The sequence below is a fragment of the Acytostelium subglobosum genome, assembly GCF_000787575.1.
Source record: "Acytostelium subglobosum LB1 DNA, scaffold: scaffold34, whole genome shotgun sequence".
NCBI classification, from domain to species: Eukaryota; Evosea; class Eumycetozoa; order Acytosteliales; family Acytosteliaceae; genus Acytostelium; species Acytostelium subglobosum.
This window is the reverse complement of record NW_012236499.1, coordinates 267,596-288,794: the sequence shown is the minus strand read 5'-3', so window position 1 is coordinate 288,794 and position 21,199 is coordinate 267,596. Positions and strand designations below refer to the sequence as shown.

At 44.1% G+C, this 21,199-nt stretch overlaps 10 protein-coding genes across 10 annotated transcripts; 6 read left to right on the top strand and 4 right to left on the bottom strand.

Moving 5' to 3' along the window:
* Window positions 1-758: 758 nt before the first annotated feature.
* Window positions 759-1,722, top strand: SAMD00019534_117190 (hypothetical protein; the record flags this gene model as incomplete). Its single annotated transcript, XM_012893128.1, has 5 exons — window positions 759-870; window positions 954-965; window positions 1,032-1,290; window positions 1,358-1,404; window positions 1,484-1,722. The coding sequence occupies 5 exons, from the start codon at window positions 759-761 to the stop codon at window positions 1,720-1,722; spliced, it is 669 nt and encodes a 222-aa protein (XP_012748582.1).
* Window positions 1,723-1,945: 223 nt separating this feature from the next.
* Window positions 1,946-3,248, bottom strand: SAMD00019534_117180 (hypothetical protein; the record flags this gene model as incomplete). The annotated part of the gene is made up of 5 exons (XM_012893127.1): window positions 1,946-2,291; window positions 2,349-2,563; window positions 2,636-2,814; window positions 2,883-3,114; window positions 3,228-3,248. 5 exons carry the CDS (start codon window positions 3,246-3,248, stop codon window positions 1,946-1,948), a joined length of 993 nt encoding a protein of 330 aa, XP_012748581.1.
* Window positions 3,249-3,562: 314 nt separating this feature from the next.
* Window positions 3,563-5,104, top strand: SAMD00019534_117170 (hypothetical protein; the record flags this gene model as incomplete). Its single annotated transcript, XM_012893126.1, has 5 exons — window positions 3,563-3,701; window positions 3,766-4,274; window positions 4,362-4,698; window positions 4,776-4,881; window positions 5,017-5,104. 5 exons carry the CDS (start codon window positions 3,563-3,565, stop codon window positions 5,102-5,104), a joined length of 1,179 nt encoding a protein of 392 aa, XP_012748580.1.
* An 84-nt stretch (window positions 5,105-5,188) lies between these two features.
* On the bottom strand, window positions 5,189-7,309 carry SAMD00019534_117160 (hypothetical protein; the record flags this gene model as incomplete). Its single annotated transcript, XM_012893125.1, has 1 exon — window positions 5,189-7,309. One exon carries the CDS (start codon window positions 7,307-7,309, stop codon window positions 5,189-5,191), a length of 2,121 nt encoding a protein of 706 aa, XP_012748579.1.
* A 1,218-nt stretch (window positions 7,310-8,527) lies between these two features.
* SAMD00019534_117150 (hypothetical protein) lies at window positions 8,528-9,094 on the top strand (the record flags this gene model as incomplete). Its single annotated transcript, XM_012893124.1, has 1 exon — window positions 8,528-9,094. One exon carries the CDS (start codon window positions 8,528-8,530, stop codon window positions 9,092-9,094), a length of 567 nt encoding a protein of 188 aa, XP_012748578.1.
* A 981-nt stretch (window positions 9,095-10,075) lies between these two features.
* On the top strand, window positions 10,076-11,868 carry SAMD00019534_117140 (hypothetical protein; the record flags this gene model as incomplete). The annotated part of the gene is made up of 4 exons (XM_012893123.1): window positions 10,076-10,449; window positions 10,510-10,760; window positions 10,823-11,118; window positions 11,179-11,868. Coding segments are annotated over 4 exons (1,611 nt in total), but the record flags the coding sequence as incomplete, so codon positions are not given.
* Window positions 11,869-11,885: 17 nt separating this feature from the next.
* On the bottom strand, window positions 11,886-13,394 carry SAMD00019534_117130 (hypothetical protein; the record flags this gene model as incomplete). The annotated part of the gene is made up of 1 exon (XM_012893122.1): window positions 11,886-13,394. The coding sequence occupies one exon, from the start codon at window positions 13,392-13,394 to the stop codon at window positions 11,886-11,888; it is 1,509 nt and encodes a 502-aa protein (XP_012748576.1).
* A 576-nt stretch (window positions 13,395-13,970) lies between these two features.
* On the top strand, window positions 13,971-15,061 carry SAMD00019534_117120 (hypothetical protein; the record flags this gene model as incomplete). The annotated part of the gene is made up of 3 exons (XM_012893121.1): window positions 13,971-14,201; window positions 14,274-14,836; window positions 14,917-15,061. Coding segments are annotated over 3 exons (939 nt in total), but the record flags the coding sequence as incomplete, so codon positions are not given.
* A 526-nt stretch (window positions 15,062-15,587) lies between these two features.
* On the top strand, window positions 15,588-16,539 carry SAMD00019534_117110 (hypothetical protein; the record flags this gene model as incomplete). The annotated part of the gene is made up of 3 exons (XM_012893120.1): window positions 15,588-15,597; window positions 15,709-15,721; window positions 15,909-16,539. The coding sequence occupies 3 exons, from the start codon at window positions 15,588-15,590 to the stop codon at window positions 16,537-16,539; spliced, it is 654 nt and encodes a 217-aa protein (XP_012748574.1).
* Window positions 16,540-16,883: 344 nt separating this feature from the next.
* SAMD00019534_117100 (hypothetical protein) lies at window positions 16,884-20,153 on the bottom strand (the record flags this gene model as incomplete). Its single annotated transcript, XM_012893119.1, has 3 exons — window positions 16,884-17,110; window positions 17,175-19,142; window positions 19,232-20,153. The coding sequence occupies 3 exons, from the start codon at window positions 20,151-20,153 to the stop codon at window positions 16,884-16,886; spliced, it is 3,117 nt and encodes a 1,038-aa protein (XP_012748573.1).
* Between the last annotated feature and the right edge of the window lie 1,046 nt (window positions 20,154-21,199).

The window sequence follows — 21,199 nt, the reverse complement described above, 5'->3', positions numbered from 1 at the left end:
ACATCAATCAATCAATCAATCAACTCCATCGATGGAATCTAGTACATCCATCACACACACCATGCCATCCAATCCAACATGATCATGTAACAAGCTAAGCTAAGATACTCGCAGAGTATGGACGATTAAGGTGGAGGCCAATTATTATATATATGTATTTGATGATCAATCAGTCAGTCAGACATTGCCAGTCTCTCTCCTACTATCTTATCTGCCGCCCATCGATGATGGGAAGCCATTAATTTTGCGACATCTCTCTCTCTACTACCCTCTACCCATATGGCCACTCATCCAAGAGAGATGGAAGCCATTTACATTTATATATGCGACTGTTTGGGTAGATACCTCTCCCGACTATTTAAATGGAGATACCAAGTTCTTTTCTCGCGAATCATTTATGAGATGAGGCCACCAGGTGGTACTATTCCTTCCTTCCTTACTTACTTACTTCCATTGTGTAATGTAATTGCGTTTAAGTTTGTTTGTTGATGCTCGAGTATTTGATGTATTGTTGCAAACTATGAATCTCTCAACAACGAGTTATATGATACCAAATCAAGAATCTGATGTCTGTTGACCCTCGCCAAGAATGATGATTGTTGTTGGATGAACCTCACACGTGACCCAGATCATTGAATAAAACTTTGAACCCAATGCATGCAAGCAAGCACCATTGGTCAACTTCCTTTCAAATATCATATCTTGATCTTGTTCAAACATTCATACAGATATATACATTATACATTATATATAAAACAATGGAGGCACCAATAACATCACCACCTACATTGAAGTATAATGCAACGCCAAAGAGGAAGCCGATCCTTGGTAAGCGTTACATCATGATCTACAACGTCTTCCAGGCTCTTGGTTGGTACTACGTCATCATCTCAATGTTCATGAGGATCTTCTTCAAGGTCCATCATCTCTCTACTCTACATTCGCATCACTAGGTTCAATTATTTGTAAGTGTCCTATCTTCCTGCCTGTCCGCCTTCAACCATCATTGCTCACTCAAACCATCATCATAGGCACTCTTCAGGTGTTTGCCTTCTTGGAGATTCTCCACGTCGTTCTTGGCATTGTCAAGAGCAGTCTGGCACCAACGTTGGCTCAAGTATTGGGTCGTAATCACGTGCTGCTTGTTGGTCTTCTCTACTGCCCAACTGTACAGTTCCATTGGGGTGTACCTCTCATGGTCTTCTTCTGGGGCATTTCAGAGTTGATCCGCTTCCCATACTACATTGCTCAGGCCTACAATGAGTGTCCTCCATTCTTGACTTGGTTAAGGTAGGATATCATCATCGTCATCAGAGTCAGATGATCAATCACTCATTCATACAATCAAACGATATAGATACAACGCATTCATTGTCCTTTACCCAATCGGATTTGCCGCAGAGAGTAAGTAGTATTCGATCACACTGTCATAATCAATCATGAATGGAACACTGACAATTGTACTCTCTACCTACCTCTAAAGATATCCTGTGGTATGAGATGTTGCCAATCATGTTGGAGGATAGGATTCACTTCTTGGACATGCCCAACTGGTTCAACTTCTCGTTCAACTACTACTACTTTGCATTGATCTGGATCACTCTGACCTTCCTGCTCTTCCCCAAGCAATACCTGTACATGTTTAGTCTGCGCAAAAAGAAGCAACAACAAGCATTGGCAGAGGCAGAGGATATGTCAAGGAGTGCAAAGAAGACCAAGTAAGATTTAGAGATAAACGTTTGGAATCAATCAATCAATCAGTCATACTTGACTGTCATACAGACAGACTGGATATCCTAGGAGTATCGAATGATGATGGATATGTTTATTGGCAATAATATGTTGGTTTGAGTGTGATTGATTATATGATTGATTACAGGAGTTTGATCACATCGGTTGTCCATCCAGCAGCAGCAGTGGCATCAGCAACAGCAGAACTGGTGATTTACTTTGTGTTTGGCTTGCCGCTTCCGGAAGCAGAGCTGTCCTTGTCTTTGCTCGATGGCGCTGTAGTGTCTTTGGTTGCGGTGGCGGCAGCAGCGGTATCCTTGTCCTTGCTTGGGGTGGCTGGTGCGTCGGCCTTCTTCTCTGCATCGCGGTTCTCAAACTTGTTCAAGATGAGGTTGTGAAGAGCAATGACTGAGCGAATCAACGATGACAAATAGATCACTGAAGCAGTATCATTCATCTCGACAGAGAATGCCTTTGCCAGCTCCTTGACGTTCAAGTTTGGTGAAAGATTGATAATGTCCTGGATGAATCCAATGATCTGTTGATTGGCTGGGATACGTCTATTTATACATAACATATTAGTAACTTGATTGATTGATCGATCAATGGCAACATACTCTTGAACTACATAGTCTAAATAAGTGGTCATCTCTTGAAGGTTGGTCAACAGGTGTCGCAATGATATCTTCTTGTCCAGCACTTGAGTGGTCAATGATGATATAGAGCTGTCCTTCACATCACGGAGGAGATGCTCAATGCAAATCTCCTCTGCCTCCACTGCATCAATCATCGAAGGAATGTGTTGGAAACGCATTGTTGACTCTGATGTTTCCTGTTTGTTTGTTGAAGATGTTGAGTCAGTATGAGTGAGACGATCGATGAGTTGGAGAGAGATATAACATACTTTGTTGACCTCCTCAACAGTGACGTATGACTTTGTAGGGATGCCCAACTCCTTTGGAGCTACCTCGATGATAATCATCACAGGGTTTGGTGTGTATCTTCTAAACAACTCATTGATGTCCTGATCAGATGTTCTGATCTTTGGTCCAGTGCTATACCATCCAACTACATTCTCTCTAGCTAAAAAGGTGTTTGAATCAATGTTAGCTATCACACTGGTGTATCCAATCTGCATCATTCAAACGTACCATTGATCTTCTTCAACATTGAATACATGTTCTCATGGAAGTTGTGATCGAGGAACCAAATGTTTGAGTTGTCATCGTCCTCCTCAAAGGGCACACCATAGCAGTTTGATACATCGACTACACCTTTGTTGTTTGCTCCTAGCAATGCACCAACGACACGCTTGTTTGTATCCTTTGCCACACGATTATAATGATCGACTACACTGAGTAGAACAGTTGGATGGACTACAGTCTATAAATTATATGTTCACATCATTATATTATTAGTATGTTGGTCATTGGAGTCGACAAAACTACCTGTCAATCTGTATTCCTGCCTGTGTCCACATTGTCGTTGAATCATACACTTGTTGGGAATGTTGACATTCTGTATTATAATTATATATATAAATGTTATATGTGTAAGTGTATATGTAAGTAATTTGTAAATGTTTGATTGTGATTGATTGATGGTGAACATCACACAAGGCACTTTGATCATCTCACCCACTTCATTTCTTCATTATTCACACAACATCAAGTTAAATTAAATTAAAAAATAAAACAAATAAGTTCACAACAACAACAAACTCTGAATGACCGTGAGGAGGAGGAAGAGGCAACAAAGAGTAAACAATAGAGAACAGTAGCCAATATCACATCACATTGATTGTATGAGTTAGTGAGCGAGCAACAACACTATGAGTCTGTTTGCACAGTATGAATCAGATGATGAAGATGACGTTGAACACGATCCACAGCCTCAACAATCGACAACAAACACATCGACAACAACTACAACAACATCTGCTGTAGATCAAAACTCATTAGAGTATTCAGGTATGTCTGTTTGCTATACTCACCTCATTCAACTAAACTCACTAACCTACCATCCATCGTTAAGAGTATGATGTCGATCGTAAATTGCCAATTGCAAAGGTATCTGATAAACCTTATGGTCTAAAGGTTGAAGAGAATAGTCAATCGGTTGATATGGACAATGATGATGAAGATGAAGAGAACAAACAAAACAGAGATGGCAATACAAGTAACAACAACAGCAACAGTGTCTACAGAAATAATGGTTATAACAACAAACAAAATGATGACAACGGTCGCAACAAGGACAACGCTGCAGACGAAGATGATAATGATGAAAGACAACGAAAGAAGAAGAGATACTTGGAACCAACATATTCAATGAAGAATAACTACATCAACACAACATTAGAGAACGCTACACCACCTCCCTCTGTTGCCAACACTCGCACACCACCAACGCCCATCCTCTACTCTCCACCCTACGTCAGCAACCTACCTCAGTCCACCAATCCCAGTTTCTCTGGCCTCTATCCAAACGTATCATCACCATTCCTGCCCGAGCCGGAAGGTGAGTTGGATGAGCGAATGAAAGTATGTTACAACTATCCTACATCAATCATATTCATTCGTATCACTCACTCACTCATTCAATCAATCAAATGATGGTCACATGAACAGGAGAAGATAATGAAGTATCATAAGATGAAACTTGAAGGTATTAGCTTCAATGAGACATTGAGGAACTCATCAGCATTCAACAATCCATCGATATTGGAGAAGTTGATAAGCTTTTGCGAGATCAAGGAGAATGGTTCAAATCTACCATTGACCTATTATAATCCCAACGCTTACAAACCAGAGGAATATTACGATCAGCTGGAGATCAAACAAAGAGAGATGGAGGAGCGAAAGGAAAGAGAGCGGCAGAGGCAAGTCGACCTGGCCGCCAGCATTGCTTCACAACCAAAGACATCAACAACAACCACAACTGCGCCACATTCACAAACATCAAAGAGTATGTGTCTCTACCAAAGTGCTATACTGATTGACTGGCTGACTGACTGACTGACTGAATATCTACATCATCTTTAGAGAAAGCTTGGAACAAATATACTCAGCAATCAGCTCCATCCAAACAAGTAGTCGTTTCAAATAGTGTTAAAGTTGGAGCAGTTATCTCATCAGCGCCAACTCAAGTGTATGTATACAAGGACATGTCCATGCCCAAGTCAATTCTTCTAACATTCATCGCGGGGAGAGTAGCAAGAAGAAAGAACCAGAGCCATCAAAGGACAAACCTGTCTTTAACTCTATATTCAAACAACGCAAATAGAATCCATACGATCACCTGGCACCATCCAGTCCACCAACCCACCTATCTACCGACTGGCCTCCAATCAATCACAGTCAAGTCCAACTGACTTGATCAATAACGACAACAATTACATAATACAATTACACAATAACCCCCCGATTAACATGGTCCAATAGTAATATTACACAGTTTATTTAGTGATCATTGTTTGGATACTCTTCCAACTCTGGTAGTTAAGCTTGATGGGACCTGACTCTGGAAGAAGTTGGAGCGAGTAGACACCCTTTGCAATCATCATGTCAATCAATGGTATGGCCGTCAACATGTTTTGTTGAGTGACCACTGGTAGCTTGACAATTGAATGGTTCTCGAGAAGATACTTGGCGCATCGACCAGCACCGAGGTCCAGGGCTGTCTGGAACAACTTAGAATAGGTGTTGTCCTTCTTCACGGCATCCGGAAGAGAGAGGATGTATTGAAACATGGACAACTGATCCAAACTAAGACAAAGACGCATGTTGACCTCCTTCCAATCTGGCTTGGTGTCCATCTTGTAGGTCTGTAGTACTTGCTTGACAAAGTCCATACGTGAGAACTTGACAGCTTGTCTGAGTGCAGAGCTGGCAGCCCACTCTTGATCCAATGTAGCCTTGGCAGCATCTTGATGATATTGGATTGCCTGCTCAAAGTATTTGTATTGACCAATCTCGCCAACCAATCCCCAGAGTAGAGAGTCGACTGCTGGGTCCAACAACCATGTCTTGGCAAACTGCATCATCTTGTCGTGATGTCCCAGGTAGTAGAGACCGAGGAAGTACTTCTCCTTGAGGCTGAAGCTCATGTGCTGTGCGTACTTGTTGGCAATGTGATCGAGTATCCTATATTGATGTGTGTTGTGGTATTCGAATGCTTGGATATAGGACTTGGCCAAATGGCTGCCAATTATTGAGAGGAAGTGATCAAAGCCCTCCAAGTCAACGTTGGCCGTGAGGTAGAAGTTCAACGAGTCGAACTTGGGATTGATTGAGTGAACCAATGTGAGCACCTCCATTTCAGGCAGTGGATGCTGGATGAATGCAATAAAGTCTGGCGGGAGGAAGGTCAGTTTGAGGTGCGGCGCCAGCTTGTGTGCCTGGCGGAAGTGTCCATTCTTGGCCAAACAGTAGGCAAAGTGTCCCATGTGGTACTTGGTGCGAGGGATCAATCCTTGATCATACAGATACATAACGGTGTCGGGGTCGATAGGATCTTTGACAGATGAGAGCTTCCACTCGTTGTCCTCCATAGAGTGATGCTCAAGTATGAACTTTGCCACCTCCAACTCCACATGATAGATGTTTCCAATGATTGCCACTGGAGTTGGATCAATTGACCATGCTGTCTTTACACTCTCCAATGAGCCTTCAGTGAGTACTTGATTTAAATATCCAATGTCCATTAGGAATTTAATCAATCCATGATGGCCGTTGAAGTAGTTGGCAATGGAGATCACTTGACTAAGTCCATTATTGAGCATGACAGAGTAGGCACCAAGATCTTTGTTCAATGATGATCGATTATATCTGGCGTATTGATACAATCTGATGTATGCGTTTATCTCTGATGGCAATCCCTCACATACATGATCCACCTGTTCATTGATCTTAGCTAATGAATCCAAACCAGGGTACTGTTGAATGATGAAATACTCCACGAGGTCAGCTCGGTCACGAGTCATCTTCTGAGGCTCACTCAACAGTTGTTCAAGTGAGCTCGACCATGATCTAGACGTGCCATTGACATCTAATGGATGATGCGACGTGTAATATTGATATATCTCCACGCTGTTGGTTTCAAACAATCGTCCCAAAGTGTTGGTTGAAAGATAGTGATGCATGATATCATGCCTATCAAACTCCTTAAGTACTTTGAATATCTCTGGTGATCTGATTGTAGTGGACGTTGAGTTTCCACCTTTGAACTTGGCCTGTGGACGGTCCTCCAAGATGGCTCTCAGTAGCTGAGGATCATTCATCTCGATGACCTTTGATGTGAGCAGAGAGTAGTCATTGCCACAGTCGTAGGCCAGTCTGAATCTATGTAGTACATGTCTGAACAATGATGCATTGGTAGTTGATGACCACTCCAACATGTTGACAATCACAAACATTGATGGACAATCGTCGTAGATCAGATCGAACAACTCAGTATCCGTGACCAGAGTAAAGCGTGTGATTGTTGATGAATGGTAGTAGAGGTTGGGGGCCAGCGGTTGCTGCAACCTCAACTTCAACTTCTCTTTGAGTATTCCAAAGTGATTGTTTCCAAGCATCCATGCCACGTCAAAGCACTGGGAGAAGGTGAGGCGCAGGGGATAGGGTGATGGCGACTCCTTGTGATACGGCCTATTGGATCGAATATCAAACAACTCTACGTACTTGTCGACATTGAATGATTGAATGATCAACTTTACAAGTGATCGTTGTCTCAACACTGTGTAGATGGCCAATGAATGTCTATCAGTTTGACATGATGTATCATTACATTGTCTCGTGTAACATGGTAGGTAACTATTGATCAATCTTCTTTGTGTTGCAGATATTAAAGTAGCAGATGATGATGATGATAACATCTTTGTTGTTGGTTTCCTTAAAGATGCCGACTCCGCTGATCCTACACCGGACGTCGCCTGTTGGTGATTAAGTATTGGAAACCACAACTCCTCCTGTGTAACTGTAATCATAATATTAAACTATTATATATATATATTTATATACTTATTTTGTTGTAAGAATGTCAATAAACTATGATTGGAACATGATGAGACCAAAGGTCGGTATCTCATCACGATACCAGATTCTAATTCAGAAATTTCTTTGTATCGCCAAGTTATGCAACAAAGTCAGGTCTTCTGCGTGATCGGTCGCCTTTAGATCCTTTGTACTGGATCAACTTATGGTCTCGTTGAAGAGCAGTTCGTCTTGAAGTTGCCTTTGGTGATTGCTGGCATATCAGTCGAGAGACTTGAACGACAGATTGTCGTTCAGACGGTTCACTGTACGATGGACCCAAGAGACCAATGAGAGCGTCTGTCGCCATCGACTATCTATCTCGCAATAAGCACTCTGATGCCAAATGAATTGAATCAATGACCAGCATTGTGGACTGAGACTAACAGACATTTCGACGATGATCAAGGATTGCCTATCTCTATCTAATATCTTCCCTTTTCCACATCGATCTTTAAGTAATAACTTTAAGACTAAAATCCAGAAAAAAGGTGGTATTCGAGATTGCTCTCACCAAGGTTGCAGATGAGCTCACTGCTCAACTCAAGAAGTTGACCTCGTTGAACCAACAAAGCTCCAAAGAGATTAATCTTGCTCGCCAGAACCAGAGAGTCGGTAAGTAATCTCAATTGTCACCAGTCGACTGAATTTGACACTTATTGACTCTTGTTTCATACAATTCGATAGCGAACATCACCAATTTCGCTCATAGCATAAGGGCTTCACCTATATCGCCTGGAGTCAACCAGGCCTTAAGCAACATGCTCGATGTTGGAAATCTGGATGCCCAGATCAGGTCATCGATTGAAGACATGAGGAGGAGAATGGCCCAAGGCGAGTCACCAATCAACCCGCCCATCACCTCCACAACGTCCACCTCGAGCTCCTCCACGACGTCCACGACTTCCACCTCACCGATGTGCCTAACACCGAAGTCGATTCAAGAACTGTTGGAGAGTAGTACCGCCAACAACGATGACCTCAACCGGATGCTTACGTTGTCCAAACAGTTGCACTACATTGTCTCACCCATCCCCAATAATGTAGATGTCAATTTGATCCTGTATTCGCTCATCATTGATCGATCGAAGACCCAGAGGGACAAGAAGACCAACGAACTCTACATCGATGGTTACCGCGTTCAGGAGGAGCCAACGGGTCCACGTATCTCGGACTATCTATTGGAGTACAGGGAACCCAGAGCTCAAGACAGACCCTACAGACCGATCAAAAGGGAGCCATCCAATCTAGTCGAAGATGCAATCAACTGCGACGAGGATGACGAAGTGGATGAGGAGGCCATCTACGTCAAGAGAGAGCAACAGTAACAGCAACAGCAACAGCAACAGCAACAGCAACAGCAACAGCAACAGCAACAGCAACAGCAACAGCAACAGCAACTGAAACGGTAGTTATGTTGCTCTATCCCAGGCCTGCCCTGGTGATCACAATAAACTTACAATCAACATATAAACAAATACATTAATTATATATTCATTGCTTTGTGGAATGTAAGTTTGCTATGGTCACATAACCCCACCTTATTGGTTGATCTATTAATAATCCATTTTCTTTTATTCTATCTTTTATGGACAATTATTAACGAGTTATTCCGGAAACATTTATATTATCACAAATCCGTCCAGAGTTGTAATATTGTATACAATATTACAAAAATTACAAACTTGAATGATTCGACCAATAGTCGTTAAAATAATGCTCCATAAATGGTCATAAACCCAAAATACTAAAGTGTACTTTTGAGATTAGTAGTAATCGATGGGAAAAACAAAAAGTGTCAATTTTTAGAGATAAATGAAGGTGTGAAGAGACAACTCTCAACCTTCCAACCTTTATTAATCTTAAGATGACAAAGGGGGTTCTTTGGAGGTGTGTTGTTGTCGTCGTTGCTCACAAAAAGGTGTAATCCTTTCCCCCATGGTGAAGATGGTGCTCATTCATCTTCCCAATATTTATTACTACTCATCATTATTATCATATATATATATATAGATTAAATAACTATAATGGATCCAGAGAGAGAGTTTGAGAGTGTAGAATTAAACTCGATAAGTGGAGGACATAATCAAAATAATCAACAACATCATCAACATCGACATCGTTCAACAACAGGAAATAGTACTGGAAATGAAAGTAATAATAGTAGTAATAGTAGTTCAAATAATATTACAACATTCTCATTAGAGGATGGAAAGTCAATTGGTGATTCACCATCTACTACTCATCCAACAGATAACTCAAAGGACAAGTGTAGTGGTGTTGATCATATGTCAGCAATATCAGATCATGAGTTGACAACTGTAATAGAGGAATCTGGTTCATATTCGAAATGGATAAAGATAAAGTATTGGTGGTGGAACAAAGGTCTTGGTCTTGTAATAGTTGTACTATTCCTTCTGGCCAATATAGGTGTAGTTATACATAGTGTACTCAAGAATGTATATACACAACAATGCGAATTGTTAGGAATGGGATTATTGGTTGCAAAGGGTGGTGCAGCAGTAATCAACCTCAATGCAATGTTGATCCTACTACCTGTTCTGAGCAATGTAATGACATGGCTTCGTGGAACATGGATAAACAACTACATCCCAATTGATCGATATATATCACTTCACAAACTATGTGCATCAGGTTTGATAATTGGTTCACTGGCACATTGGTATGTAACAATCCTCCCTCTCATTGATTGATCAATTCTAACAAACTAATACTGTATTAGTGGAGCACATTTCTATAACTATTATACATTGTCGAGTACACCTGGAGAACATTTGGCCGAACATGGATTCCCAGATTACACTCCTTCAACACTTTTTACCTCATTTCCAGCTATCACTGGATTTTTGATGACTCTGATTATGATTGTAATTGTGATCACATCAATTGAATCAATACGTAGACCTCATTTCGAACTATTCTACTACACTCATCATCTATTTATAATCCTATTCATATTATTAATATTCCATGGTATGTCAAATCATCCCATAATTTACTCAATCAAACATATTCTAACATCTGCATATTTATAGGATACACGAGACAACTAAAGAGTGAACCTACAACATATTTATGGGTCACTGCACCATTTGTAATATACATTGTTGAGAGAGCTTATAGGATTGTTAGAGGTAGTAGATCTGTAATATTACACTTGGCCAAACAACATCCTTCAAAAGTACTCGAACTTAGAATGAAGAAGGACAACTTCAAATTCAAACCAGGTCAATTCATCTATCTAAATTGTCCAAGCTTGACCCGTAACGAATGGCATCCATTCACAATCACCTCAAGTCCAGATGAATCTTTCATCTCTGTTCACATCAATGTAAGCCTCATCATACATCCATCTCACTCATTCAATCACTAACTATCCCAAAACATTTAGATTGTTGGCAATTGGACAGGTCGACTTTATAAGCTACTCAACCCGAATGAGAAGCTTGGCATTGTTCAGAATGAAGTTATGACTGGTCCGGATAACTCACCGATACTCAAAATACAAGGACCTTTTGGAGCGGCATCGGAGGACGTGTTCAAGTACAAGGTTGTGATGTTGGTCGGTGCTGGTATTGGCGCAACACCATTCGCCTCCATCCTAAAGCATATCAAGTACAGACTGGTGCAATCATTGGACGAACAGAGACAGAAGGGCAACAACACGTACCTGCCCATTCAAAAGGTGTACTTCTTTTGGATATCACGCGAGAAGAACTCATTCGAGTGGTTCACATTTATATTGCATGATGTGGAGACGGAGCTCAACGACCTGGTCGAGATACACACCTATCTGACGGGCGCCATCGAGGTGTCTGATTGGAACGCCATCGTTGAGGGTCTGGCCACGATCGACTCTGAGTCGCACACGGACTTTATCACTGGACTCAAGTCACAGACGATGTTTGGCCGACCAAACTGGAGCGGTATCTTCCAGGAGGTGGTCAGACTGCACAAAGAGAGCTCGATAGGTGTGTTCTTCTGTGGGCCACGACCCATGGCCAAGGAGATCCGAAGCAATTGCCATCGCTTCAATGGAATGGAAGGTTGTAATCTACATTTTTATAAAGAGAACTTCTAGCTTCATCATCATATACATTACTTAGAACCACTGTTTGTTGTAGTTCCTGCTCTGGTAGTCTCTACGAGCACTGCGCCACAGTATATCCTGTCGGCATTGTCCTTGCCCAGGTCAGTCCAATGATTTTCGCGCACTGAGTAGCATCTCGTGCCAATCTTGTTGCCGCCAAAGAAGTAGACCAAGTCATTGTTGTCCTTCTCGGGCGAGGGCATGTATACGAATGAGTGATGCTGGGTTGCGGGGAAGGGCGGGCCGGCCAGCACCGTCTTCTCGCGCATCGATACGCACACTCTAAAGAAGTGTCCAGTGCTGTCCAATATGTACACCATATCGTTGCCGTCGTAGCACGATGAGATGATTGACTTGTTGAATGTGAGATCCTCCATTACGGTCTTCTCCTCATGTGTCTTGAGATTGATTGTTCGCAATGAACGTCTGTGGTTGGTGCCCAAGTAGCCGCCCACGATGTAGAGCAGGCCGTCCTTGATGAATGTCAGTGTGCCCGCGCAGCTGTACACCATGCTGCAGACATCCTCGATGATGAATGATCGGATGCTCATGCGCGACACCTTTGTGGAGTAGTCGCTTTTGAAGATGCCTCCCACCAGATATATGTACTGGTCTCCATCGTAGCAAGCCGAGACGTAGAAGCCGCAGTGATTGTTGAGCTGGCCGATGTTGTCAAACTTCCTGGTGGTCATGCAGAAACGCGAGAAGGTCTTGGAGTCAGTGTCACCACCCATCACATAGACCATGTCGCGGACGGCAACAATCGAGTGATACGTGAATGGACGACCCTTGTCGTCTGTGCCCAAGTCGCTCCATGTGTTGTTCATTGTGTCAAAGAGGTGGCATCGGCCATTGGACGTGTATGACACGATGGTGGTGCGCGACTTGGCCTGATCCTCGCGACTCATGTCCACCAACTGGAAGCAGTCCTGCAACCTCAACTTGAGCATAGACACCATGTTCTCGTCAGTCCTGATGGCGAGCTTGGTGGGTGGTACCAGTGACTTCTTCTTCATTGTGTCAATGCCGTCGAGCAGCAGCACCAGGTTAACCTCCTCCTGTGCCGGCGACACTGGGACCAGACATTTGGATGTAATGATGCTGACAAAGTCGTCGAGTGAGTGAGCCGTCTGCAGTGAATTGACGATCGGCAGTAGGTTGGCCATTGCCTCATCACTGTCGTACGCCTCGTCATCACCGACACAATGCTGCTGGTCGTTGGGCAGATATCGATGGGTCTTGCTGCGCGTCTCGGCCAACACCTGAATAGTCATCTTGACCTCCTCGATAATGCATCTGAGCGTGCTCTCTGTGGCCTCTTTCTGCTGCTTGAACTGTGCCAATATCTTGTGCTCCTGCAGCATGAGCTGGTTGTGCAGGCCTCTAAAGTACTCGGTGACAGTGGCTTCATCCTGGATGAATGATGGCAATGATTGAACGAGTGGCTTGGCCGTCGCCCATAACGACCCCAATCGTTCATTAAAGTCATGGTCATACTCGTCCTGTCTATCCAACATACTGATCAACAATGATTCATTATCAAATATATCATGATCCTTATGTAATGGTCCAGGTACACACTTTACACACATTGATTGCTTACAATCCGAGCAATATAACTCTATTGATCTACCATGTTTTAAACATATTCCATTCTTATTATTATTATTATTAGGATCCATCTCTATGTATATATCTCTTGTGTATGTATGAATGAATGAATGTGTGTAAGAATTGTTGATTGATTGATAGAGTGATTGGTGCAAATGAAAGAAACAAGAATTCATGTGCCACCTGTTTGAATCAAACTTTGTTTTTCAAGTGTCTCTTCCCTCAACTCAACGACATACCCTGTTACAAACCAGTAAACTTACAAATACGATCATAATGAATGAATCAATGAGCGAACGAAAGAATGGCAAATGAATGAATGATCCTATCATGATTCACAAACTTGTCAATCATGGAAAGAGACCAAATATTTGAACTTCAATGACCCCTAGGTCTCACAGATTGCTTGGACATGTGGTCCTCCCGACTTTAGTTGAAGTGTTCATTCACCTGACATTCATGTATCCATATTACCAAAGAAGATGTTAAGTCGTACAATTACAAAGTTATTGAGACAACAACAATATCAATATCAACATCTTTCACTTAGATTCTATACATTATCAACAATGTCCAATACATCATCATCATCATCATACAAGTTTGCAGGTATTCAATTGATGGTTGGAGAGAACAAAGAATCCAACATCAAAGCTGCACTAAAGTCAATCGAGGAGGCTGCTGGCAATGGTGCCAACATTGTTTGTCTACCTGTATGAGTCTGAATTGCTCGTGATCACGATCTATCAATCAATCACTCACTCATTCAATCAATCAATGAACAGGAATGCTTCAATTGTCCATATAGCACAGCAGTATTCAAAGAGTATGCTGAACAGTATGGTGGACCAACGACGACTATGCTTAGGGACGCTGCAGCTCGTCTGAAGATATGGTTGATTGGTGGTTCTATTCCAGAGCGTGGAGACGATGGAAAGATATACAATAGTAGCTTCATCTTCTCACCAAATGGAGAACTGGTGGGCAAGCATCGCAAGGTACATCTATTCGACATCAACGTGCCAGGCAAGATCACATTCAAAGAGTCCGAGACACTGTCATCGGGCAACACACCAACCGTTATAGACTTGGGCAATGACTTTAAGATTGGTGTTGGAATCTGTTATGATATCCGTTTCCCAGAGTTGGCAATGATCTATGCTAAACGTGGATGTAAGATGCTCATCTACCCAGGTGCATTCAACATGACCACCGGTCCAGCACATTGGGAACTCCTCCAACGTGCACGTGCCGTCGACAACCAACTCTACGTCGCTGCCGTATCCCCAGCACGCAATCCAAACTCCAAGTACATTGCATGGGGACATTCAACAGTCGTTGCTCCATGGTACGTGTATTCAACCAATCATTCCAATGATGATCACAATCACTCACTCATTCATTCAATCATTCAATTGAATCATTTAGGGGAGACATTGTAACAACTACAGAGCATGAAGAGACCATTGTATATGCTGACATTGATCTTGGCAAGGTACAAGAGATGCGTTCAAGCATCCCAGTCTATGATCAAAAGAGACACGACCTATATGCTATCCAAGACAAGCTGTTGTAATCACAAATATTCAATCATTCACGGTCCAACATCTAAATGCTTGTTCTCCTGCTCGCTCGATCGGTCCAACGACTTTTCTTTTATCTTCTTTGAATGAAAGTAGATCAATGTTGTTGTTCTCTTGCTTGATTGACCAACCAATATGGGGTGATAATAACAATGAATATTTGTTATTAAGTTGAGAAGAGGTGTATTCGTTGGGAGAATAAGAACGTCATTCCTTCGCGAATCTTCAAAGTGCGTGTGTATTTAATCATCAACTTGAGGTTGTGTTGTGAAACTCACTTCATTCTTCATTTTGTTCAACAAACCCACAAACAAACAAAGAAACACACACCAAAAGTAGTGTTTTTTTGTTTTTCTTGCAAATCAAACTTTATTAATTTTAAACGAAATATTTTTTCAGGAGACGACACTGCACACCCACAGCGAGTCACTCCCCTGCAGCAACAACCTCTTCAATAAGCGTATCCATCTTCTTTGTGACACAAAGGATTCCTTCACATACAATCAATCACACAAAATGGGTAGACGTATGTATATCCTAGATCAATCCATCGATATCCAGGTGTATCCAACATCCCAACTCACAGATTACTAACAATCATCATCCTTCAATCTTCATTATTGTTCATAATCAACAGGTCCAGCTAGATGGTAATTATCACATAAGATTGAATGAATCATAGCGATCATTGATTGAATATGGATTGACGAATGATTGATTACATTGGGATTGATTGATTGATGGCACACACACAGAGATGATTGATTGCGAGGTACAACAGAACAGGAACAGATTGATTAATACGTATGACTCAACATAACAACAACAAACAAACAGTTACAGATATTGCAAGAACAAGCCGTTCATCAAGTCTAGATACTGTCGTGGTGTCCCAGACGCCAAGATCAGAATTTACGATTTGGGTCGTAAGAAGGCATCCCCAGATGAGTTCCCATTCTGCGCTCACTTGATCTCGTTGGAGTACGAGCAGCTGTCCTCTGAGGCTTTGGAGGCCGGACGTATCTCCTGCAACAAGTACATCTCCAAGGTCGGAGGCAAGGACTCGTTCCACATGCGTGTCCGCGTTCACCCATGGCACGTGCTCCGTATCAACAAGATGTTGTCGTGTGCCGGTGCTGATCGTCTCCAGACCGGAATGAGAGGTGCCTACGGAAAGCCCGTCGGTACTGTCGCCCGTGTCAACATTGGACAGGTCATCTTCTCGATCCGTTGCAAGGACAACATGTCGGCCCACGTCATTGAGGCCCTCCGTCGTTCGTCCTACAAGTTCCCAGGCCGTCAGAAGATCGTCATCTCCAAGAAGTGGGGTTTCACCACCTACGACCGTGAGGAGTACAAGCAGCTCAAGGCTGCTGGTCGTGTCATCAACGACGGTGCCAATGTAAAGTTGATCACCAACCACGGTCACCTCAAGGACTATGGAAAGTTGCTCAAGGCTGCCATCTAAGCATCCCCTATAATGCTTGTCGACATCAATAAATGTTCCTTCGTCTAATACCCATTAACTTGATCTTGGTTGTTTATGTGAGGGCAAGGGTAAGGTCTTTATCAAGACTTGGTAATAGTTTATTAGTGGAGGAGGAGGAGGAGGGTTGTGATGAGGATTGAGGACAGTTAAAGGGTTGGAACGCCAAGTATATATCTCCTCGCGGCCCTCCAACAACCAACAACACTGTCCATGTCCTCTCTACATATAGTCCCAGCCGGGACTTGTTTGGTTTGTACACAATGTCAGCGAGGCAGGCACATACACAACGCAGTGCTCGAGCTCGGTGGGGGAGGGAGGTAGTCTCATTCATGTGAGGAGGTGGCCATCGTTGGCACTTGGTCGGCGCCCGTCATCTCTGGGGTGTTGATCACCTTCTCGAGGAATTGGCCATCCTTTTGGGGCAGCGGTAGTAGCTCGGTGTTGGCGGTGGCCAGGTCGGGCAGTGAGAGTGGTGCCTTGAATGTGGTAGGCGACATCTCTGCCTTACTGTTGTTGCCGTTGCCTCCTGAGATTGACACGCTGGGTGGCACTGGAGGTTGTTTCAGGGGTGTGTCGGAGCCGCCAATACTGTTGCCGAGTTTGCTTATTGATACTTGATGATGCGCTTTGACTGTGATTGATACTGCCACTGCTGCTGTGGTTGTTGTTGTGCTCAATCAGTAGCTTCTGACCAAGAGTTGTCGGTGACATCATGGTTGGGGAGTGCAGCGATTGGTTCAGCAGCTGTGAGAAGACGATATAGAATGGATTGGTCGACAACGAGGTCACGTCAATGTTGGTGGACGATGCCGCTGAAGCGTTGGGGATCACCGAACGAATGCCAACCGACACTGTGTGCGAGACGTTCAGTAGACAGTCGCGCACTGTATACTGGGCCTCCTGCTTGAGAGCGATTGGCGAGCGACGTAGCAGGAAGCGGAACTCTAGACCCTTAAGCTCGGGAATCTCCAATTCCTCGATCTCGCGACGCAGCTGTCCAAGCTCGGTGGTCAGGCCCAGGCCGGTGAGGAAGCCCACGGTGTTCTGGATGCGCTCGTCGTAGATGTTGACATCCATGTTGTCCTCCAGAAGGTCCTCGTCCAGGACGGCCGAGACCTTTGGCGCCTTGGACGAGGGTGAGCTGGTGGACGAGGCCTTCTTTGTGTGTGACGTTGAGGAGGTGAAGGTGGACGATGTGGAGGTGCCACTTGAGGAAGATGGGGCATCACTGTGCTTCCTCTTGCCCAACGACGCTGTGGGTAGGTCGTCGTCGGCGCCGCCATGGTGGCTGCCGCTGCTGCTACTATGGTGGTGGCTGTGGCTTTCGTTGGAAGCGGCCGTGCTGACGCTGGACGAGGAGGTGGAGCTTTCCCTATGCGACACATTTGGAATGGTAAGCTTGAGTCTCTTTGTAGTCTTTGATGATTCCTCATCACTATGATCGTCATCATAGTTGTTGTTGTTGTTGCTGCTTGAGTTTGCGCTACTGATCACTATTGATGTGTTGTTGCCGCTGCCGCTGCTGCTGCTGCTTGAGCTGCTGTGATGATGAGCGCCACTCTGTCCGCCAACTTGCTTCTTGTCGTCCTGGGACACGTTGCCCCACATATTCCTACCAGAGGAGCAGAACAGGTTCTTGTACGACGACAGCACTCCACTCAAGTTCTTGTTCAAGTAGTCAATTGTCTTGCCGCCCAGTAGCAATGTGGATGCATTCTCCGAGATGAAGGAGTAGAGTGCTTTGTTGGATGAGAACTTGCTGCCACTGCCAAGCTCAAGATTGTAGAGTGTGGTGTGCACGATCACCTTCCATGACTTGGGCAGATGTATGAGTGTGGCCACCTTCTTGTCATTGCACTTGGCACACGTGTATATGTATCGCGTGTCAATGTGCGATGGTATGATCGACTTCTTGTTCTCCAGGAGCTCGGCCGCACCATTGACAAACACCAGCTTGCATGCGTTACAATAGAGTGGTGTCAGCTTGGCCGGACCTTGTGACGCGCCGCCGTTGCCAGGCGCCATGCTGCCCTGACCATAGTGGCCGCCACTGCTGGCACCCGAGCTACTGCTGTGGTGCGTAGAGGAGACACTGGAGCTGCCGCCGTGGCTGTGTGTGGATGGTCCCACGCCGCCATCGTCGCTGTACTGCTGGTCGCCAGTGATGCCCAGCTGCTGTTTCTTGTCCAGCTCCTTGCTGAGCACCAGCACGCCGCGACCGTCAAACTCAACCTTGTCACGCTTCTTTCGGTTGCACCACAGACGCGAGTTGATGCACGAGTTGATAAACAAGCTGCGGCCAGACGAGAGGATGTAGTTGATGATGGCCAGACTGACGTCTTGCTTGGGCTCCGACACTAGGTCCTTCTGATGCGAGGCCACGTACTGGAAGATGTCCTTGCGTGAGTGGAAGCGAATGCCCTTCTCCAGCTCCAAATTGTGCAATGCCGTATGAATGATCTTTGTCCACGACTTTGGCATATGCTTCAGTATAGGCTCGGCTCCATTGGCTGTACAATACTTGCAAGTATACTCATAGTTCTTGTCAAATGGACCTGGAAGTACTCGATTGGCATTGAACTCTGATTGATTGATTGGAATAGTTCCAGTGTTAGTAAGTGATTGAGTGAGTGGACTGGAACAGGATCATCGATTGATGGCAAATACATACCTAGGACAGCATCATTCTTGCATCCTGTACAGGTGACGGTGGACTTGTAGTCTGCCTCGTCAGAGTCGGACTCAGAGTCAGAGTTGGAACGTGAGGAGGAGCGTGAGGATGAGGAGCGACGGTAGTTGTGGCCAGAGTCAGAGTTGGATGATGAGCTGCGGCTTCTTGAGCGACTGCGACTGTTGCTCCTGCTGCTGCCACCACTCTGGTGCTTGGTGCGGCTTGGCGAGCGGCCACGACTGTTGCTTCGAGACATCACTCTCTCCTTGTCACGCTCCTTCACATCGATGTAGGTGCGCTCACGGTCGCGTGAGTGATGGTGCGAGTTGGAGGAGGAGGCGTGGTCGCGCTCAAGCTTGGAGTCATGTTTGTCGTGCTCGCTGCTGGACGGGTAGGTCGATATGGCGTCCATTGGTGAGTCGGCGCCCACGCTGTCGCCCTCGAGCGAGTCCACCTCGGATGGCTTGGGGTTGGCCCACTTGCCCGTGTAGGGTCCGCCCGAGACAAAGTAGCCCTTGTTGTTGAAGAAGGCCATTGAGACGGCCTTGGAGATGTCGGCCAACGACTTGTCGTGCAAAAAGACGTGCGGGTACTTCATGACGTAGGAGGTGACGTCCGAGTGATGGAAGAAGCGATTGCCCGTCATGCGCTCCAGGTTGAACAGCGCCGTGTGAATGACACACTTCCACGATTTGCCCAAGTGGAACAACATTGGCGTCTTGGACGAGCTGCACTGGCGACAGGCGAATGAATACTTGTTGTCGTGGAATCCCGGTATCACCTTCTCGGACAGCTCGCGCACGTCCTGCATCACCTTGTTGTGGCACGTCGTGCAAACCAGCATCACCTTGTCGCTGGTGGCGCCTCCGGTCGCACCACCGCCGCTCATAGCCGTGTCTTTAGGTGCACTTCCATTTGACATGTTATAATATCTCTATCTTCTGTCGGTCTATCGATGGTCTGTCTGTCTGTCTATATGTTTGTTGGTTGTTGCGGTGTTTCCTGTCGCCACTCTCACTAGTGATGTTGTTGTTATTATTTGTTGGAATGATGATGTTAATACATGGGTAGTGAAAGTGAGGTGTGATGGTTGGTTGGTTGATTGGTTGGTTGGAAGTTAATGAATGAATGAATGAAGGAAGGAAGAAAGTGATGGAAGTGATGGAAGTGAAGGGGTTTGATGCGAGGAATGAATGAATGAATGAATATGAATGATCATAACCTAACCCAGAAGGGTGGTGGGTTTGTTAAACAAAAGTTCACGTAAAGAGGAACAGTCTTGCTTGGGATTGATTGGTGTGTGTGTGTGTGTGTTTGATGATCAATCACACTCATCAATCTCCTAATTTCTAGATTCATAGTTTTATAAATAATAATTATAAATCAAGTCGTGCATTATCTGACATTCACACACACACACACACACAATCACAAAACAGATAATATTATCTGATTGTTGTTGTAAGGTTGTTGTTGGATATTGGATATAAATATTACATTCTATTCTATTGATCTGATTTCCAATTCGCTGTGATGATGACCAAACAGATAGTTTGATATTGATTTGGAGTATTAGTATATAAATAATAATAATATGATCAAGTTTGTTTGACTATTTGATTGATTGATTGAATGTCTTGAGACTGTATGTGCTGTATTTGGAAGAGAGAGAGAGAGTAAGAAGAGTGGAGATAAGAAATGAATGGATGTTTATTTAATTAATTGTTTGTTGGTTGAGGGATGGTGTTCCCCTCAGGTGGAACATGTAAGAGTTAAAGGTTTTAACACATAGTTAAAATAATTTATACCATATTGTTGTTTCATCCATCATACATACCTACATAGATAGCATCAAACAACAACAATCATTCTCTTATCACTCACTCACTCACTCTCACATATGCAACAACAACAACAACAACAACACCCACTGGTGTGTTGTAGTAGTAATAGTAGCAATAGCCACTA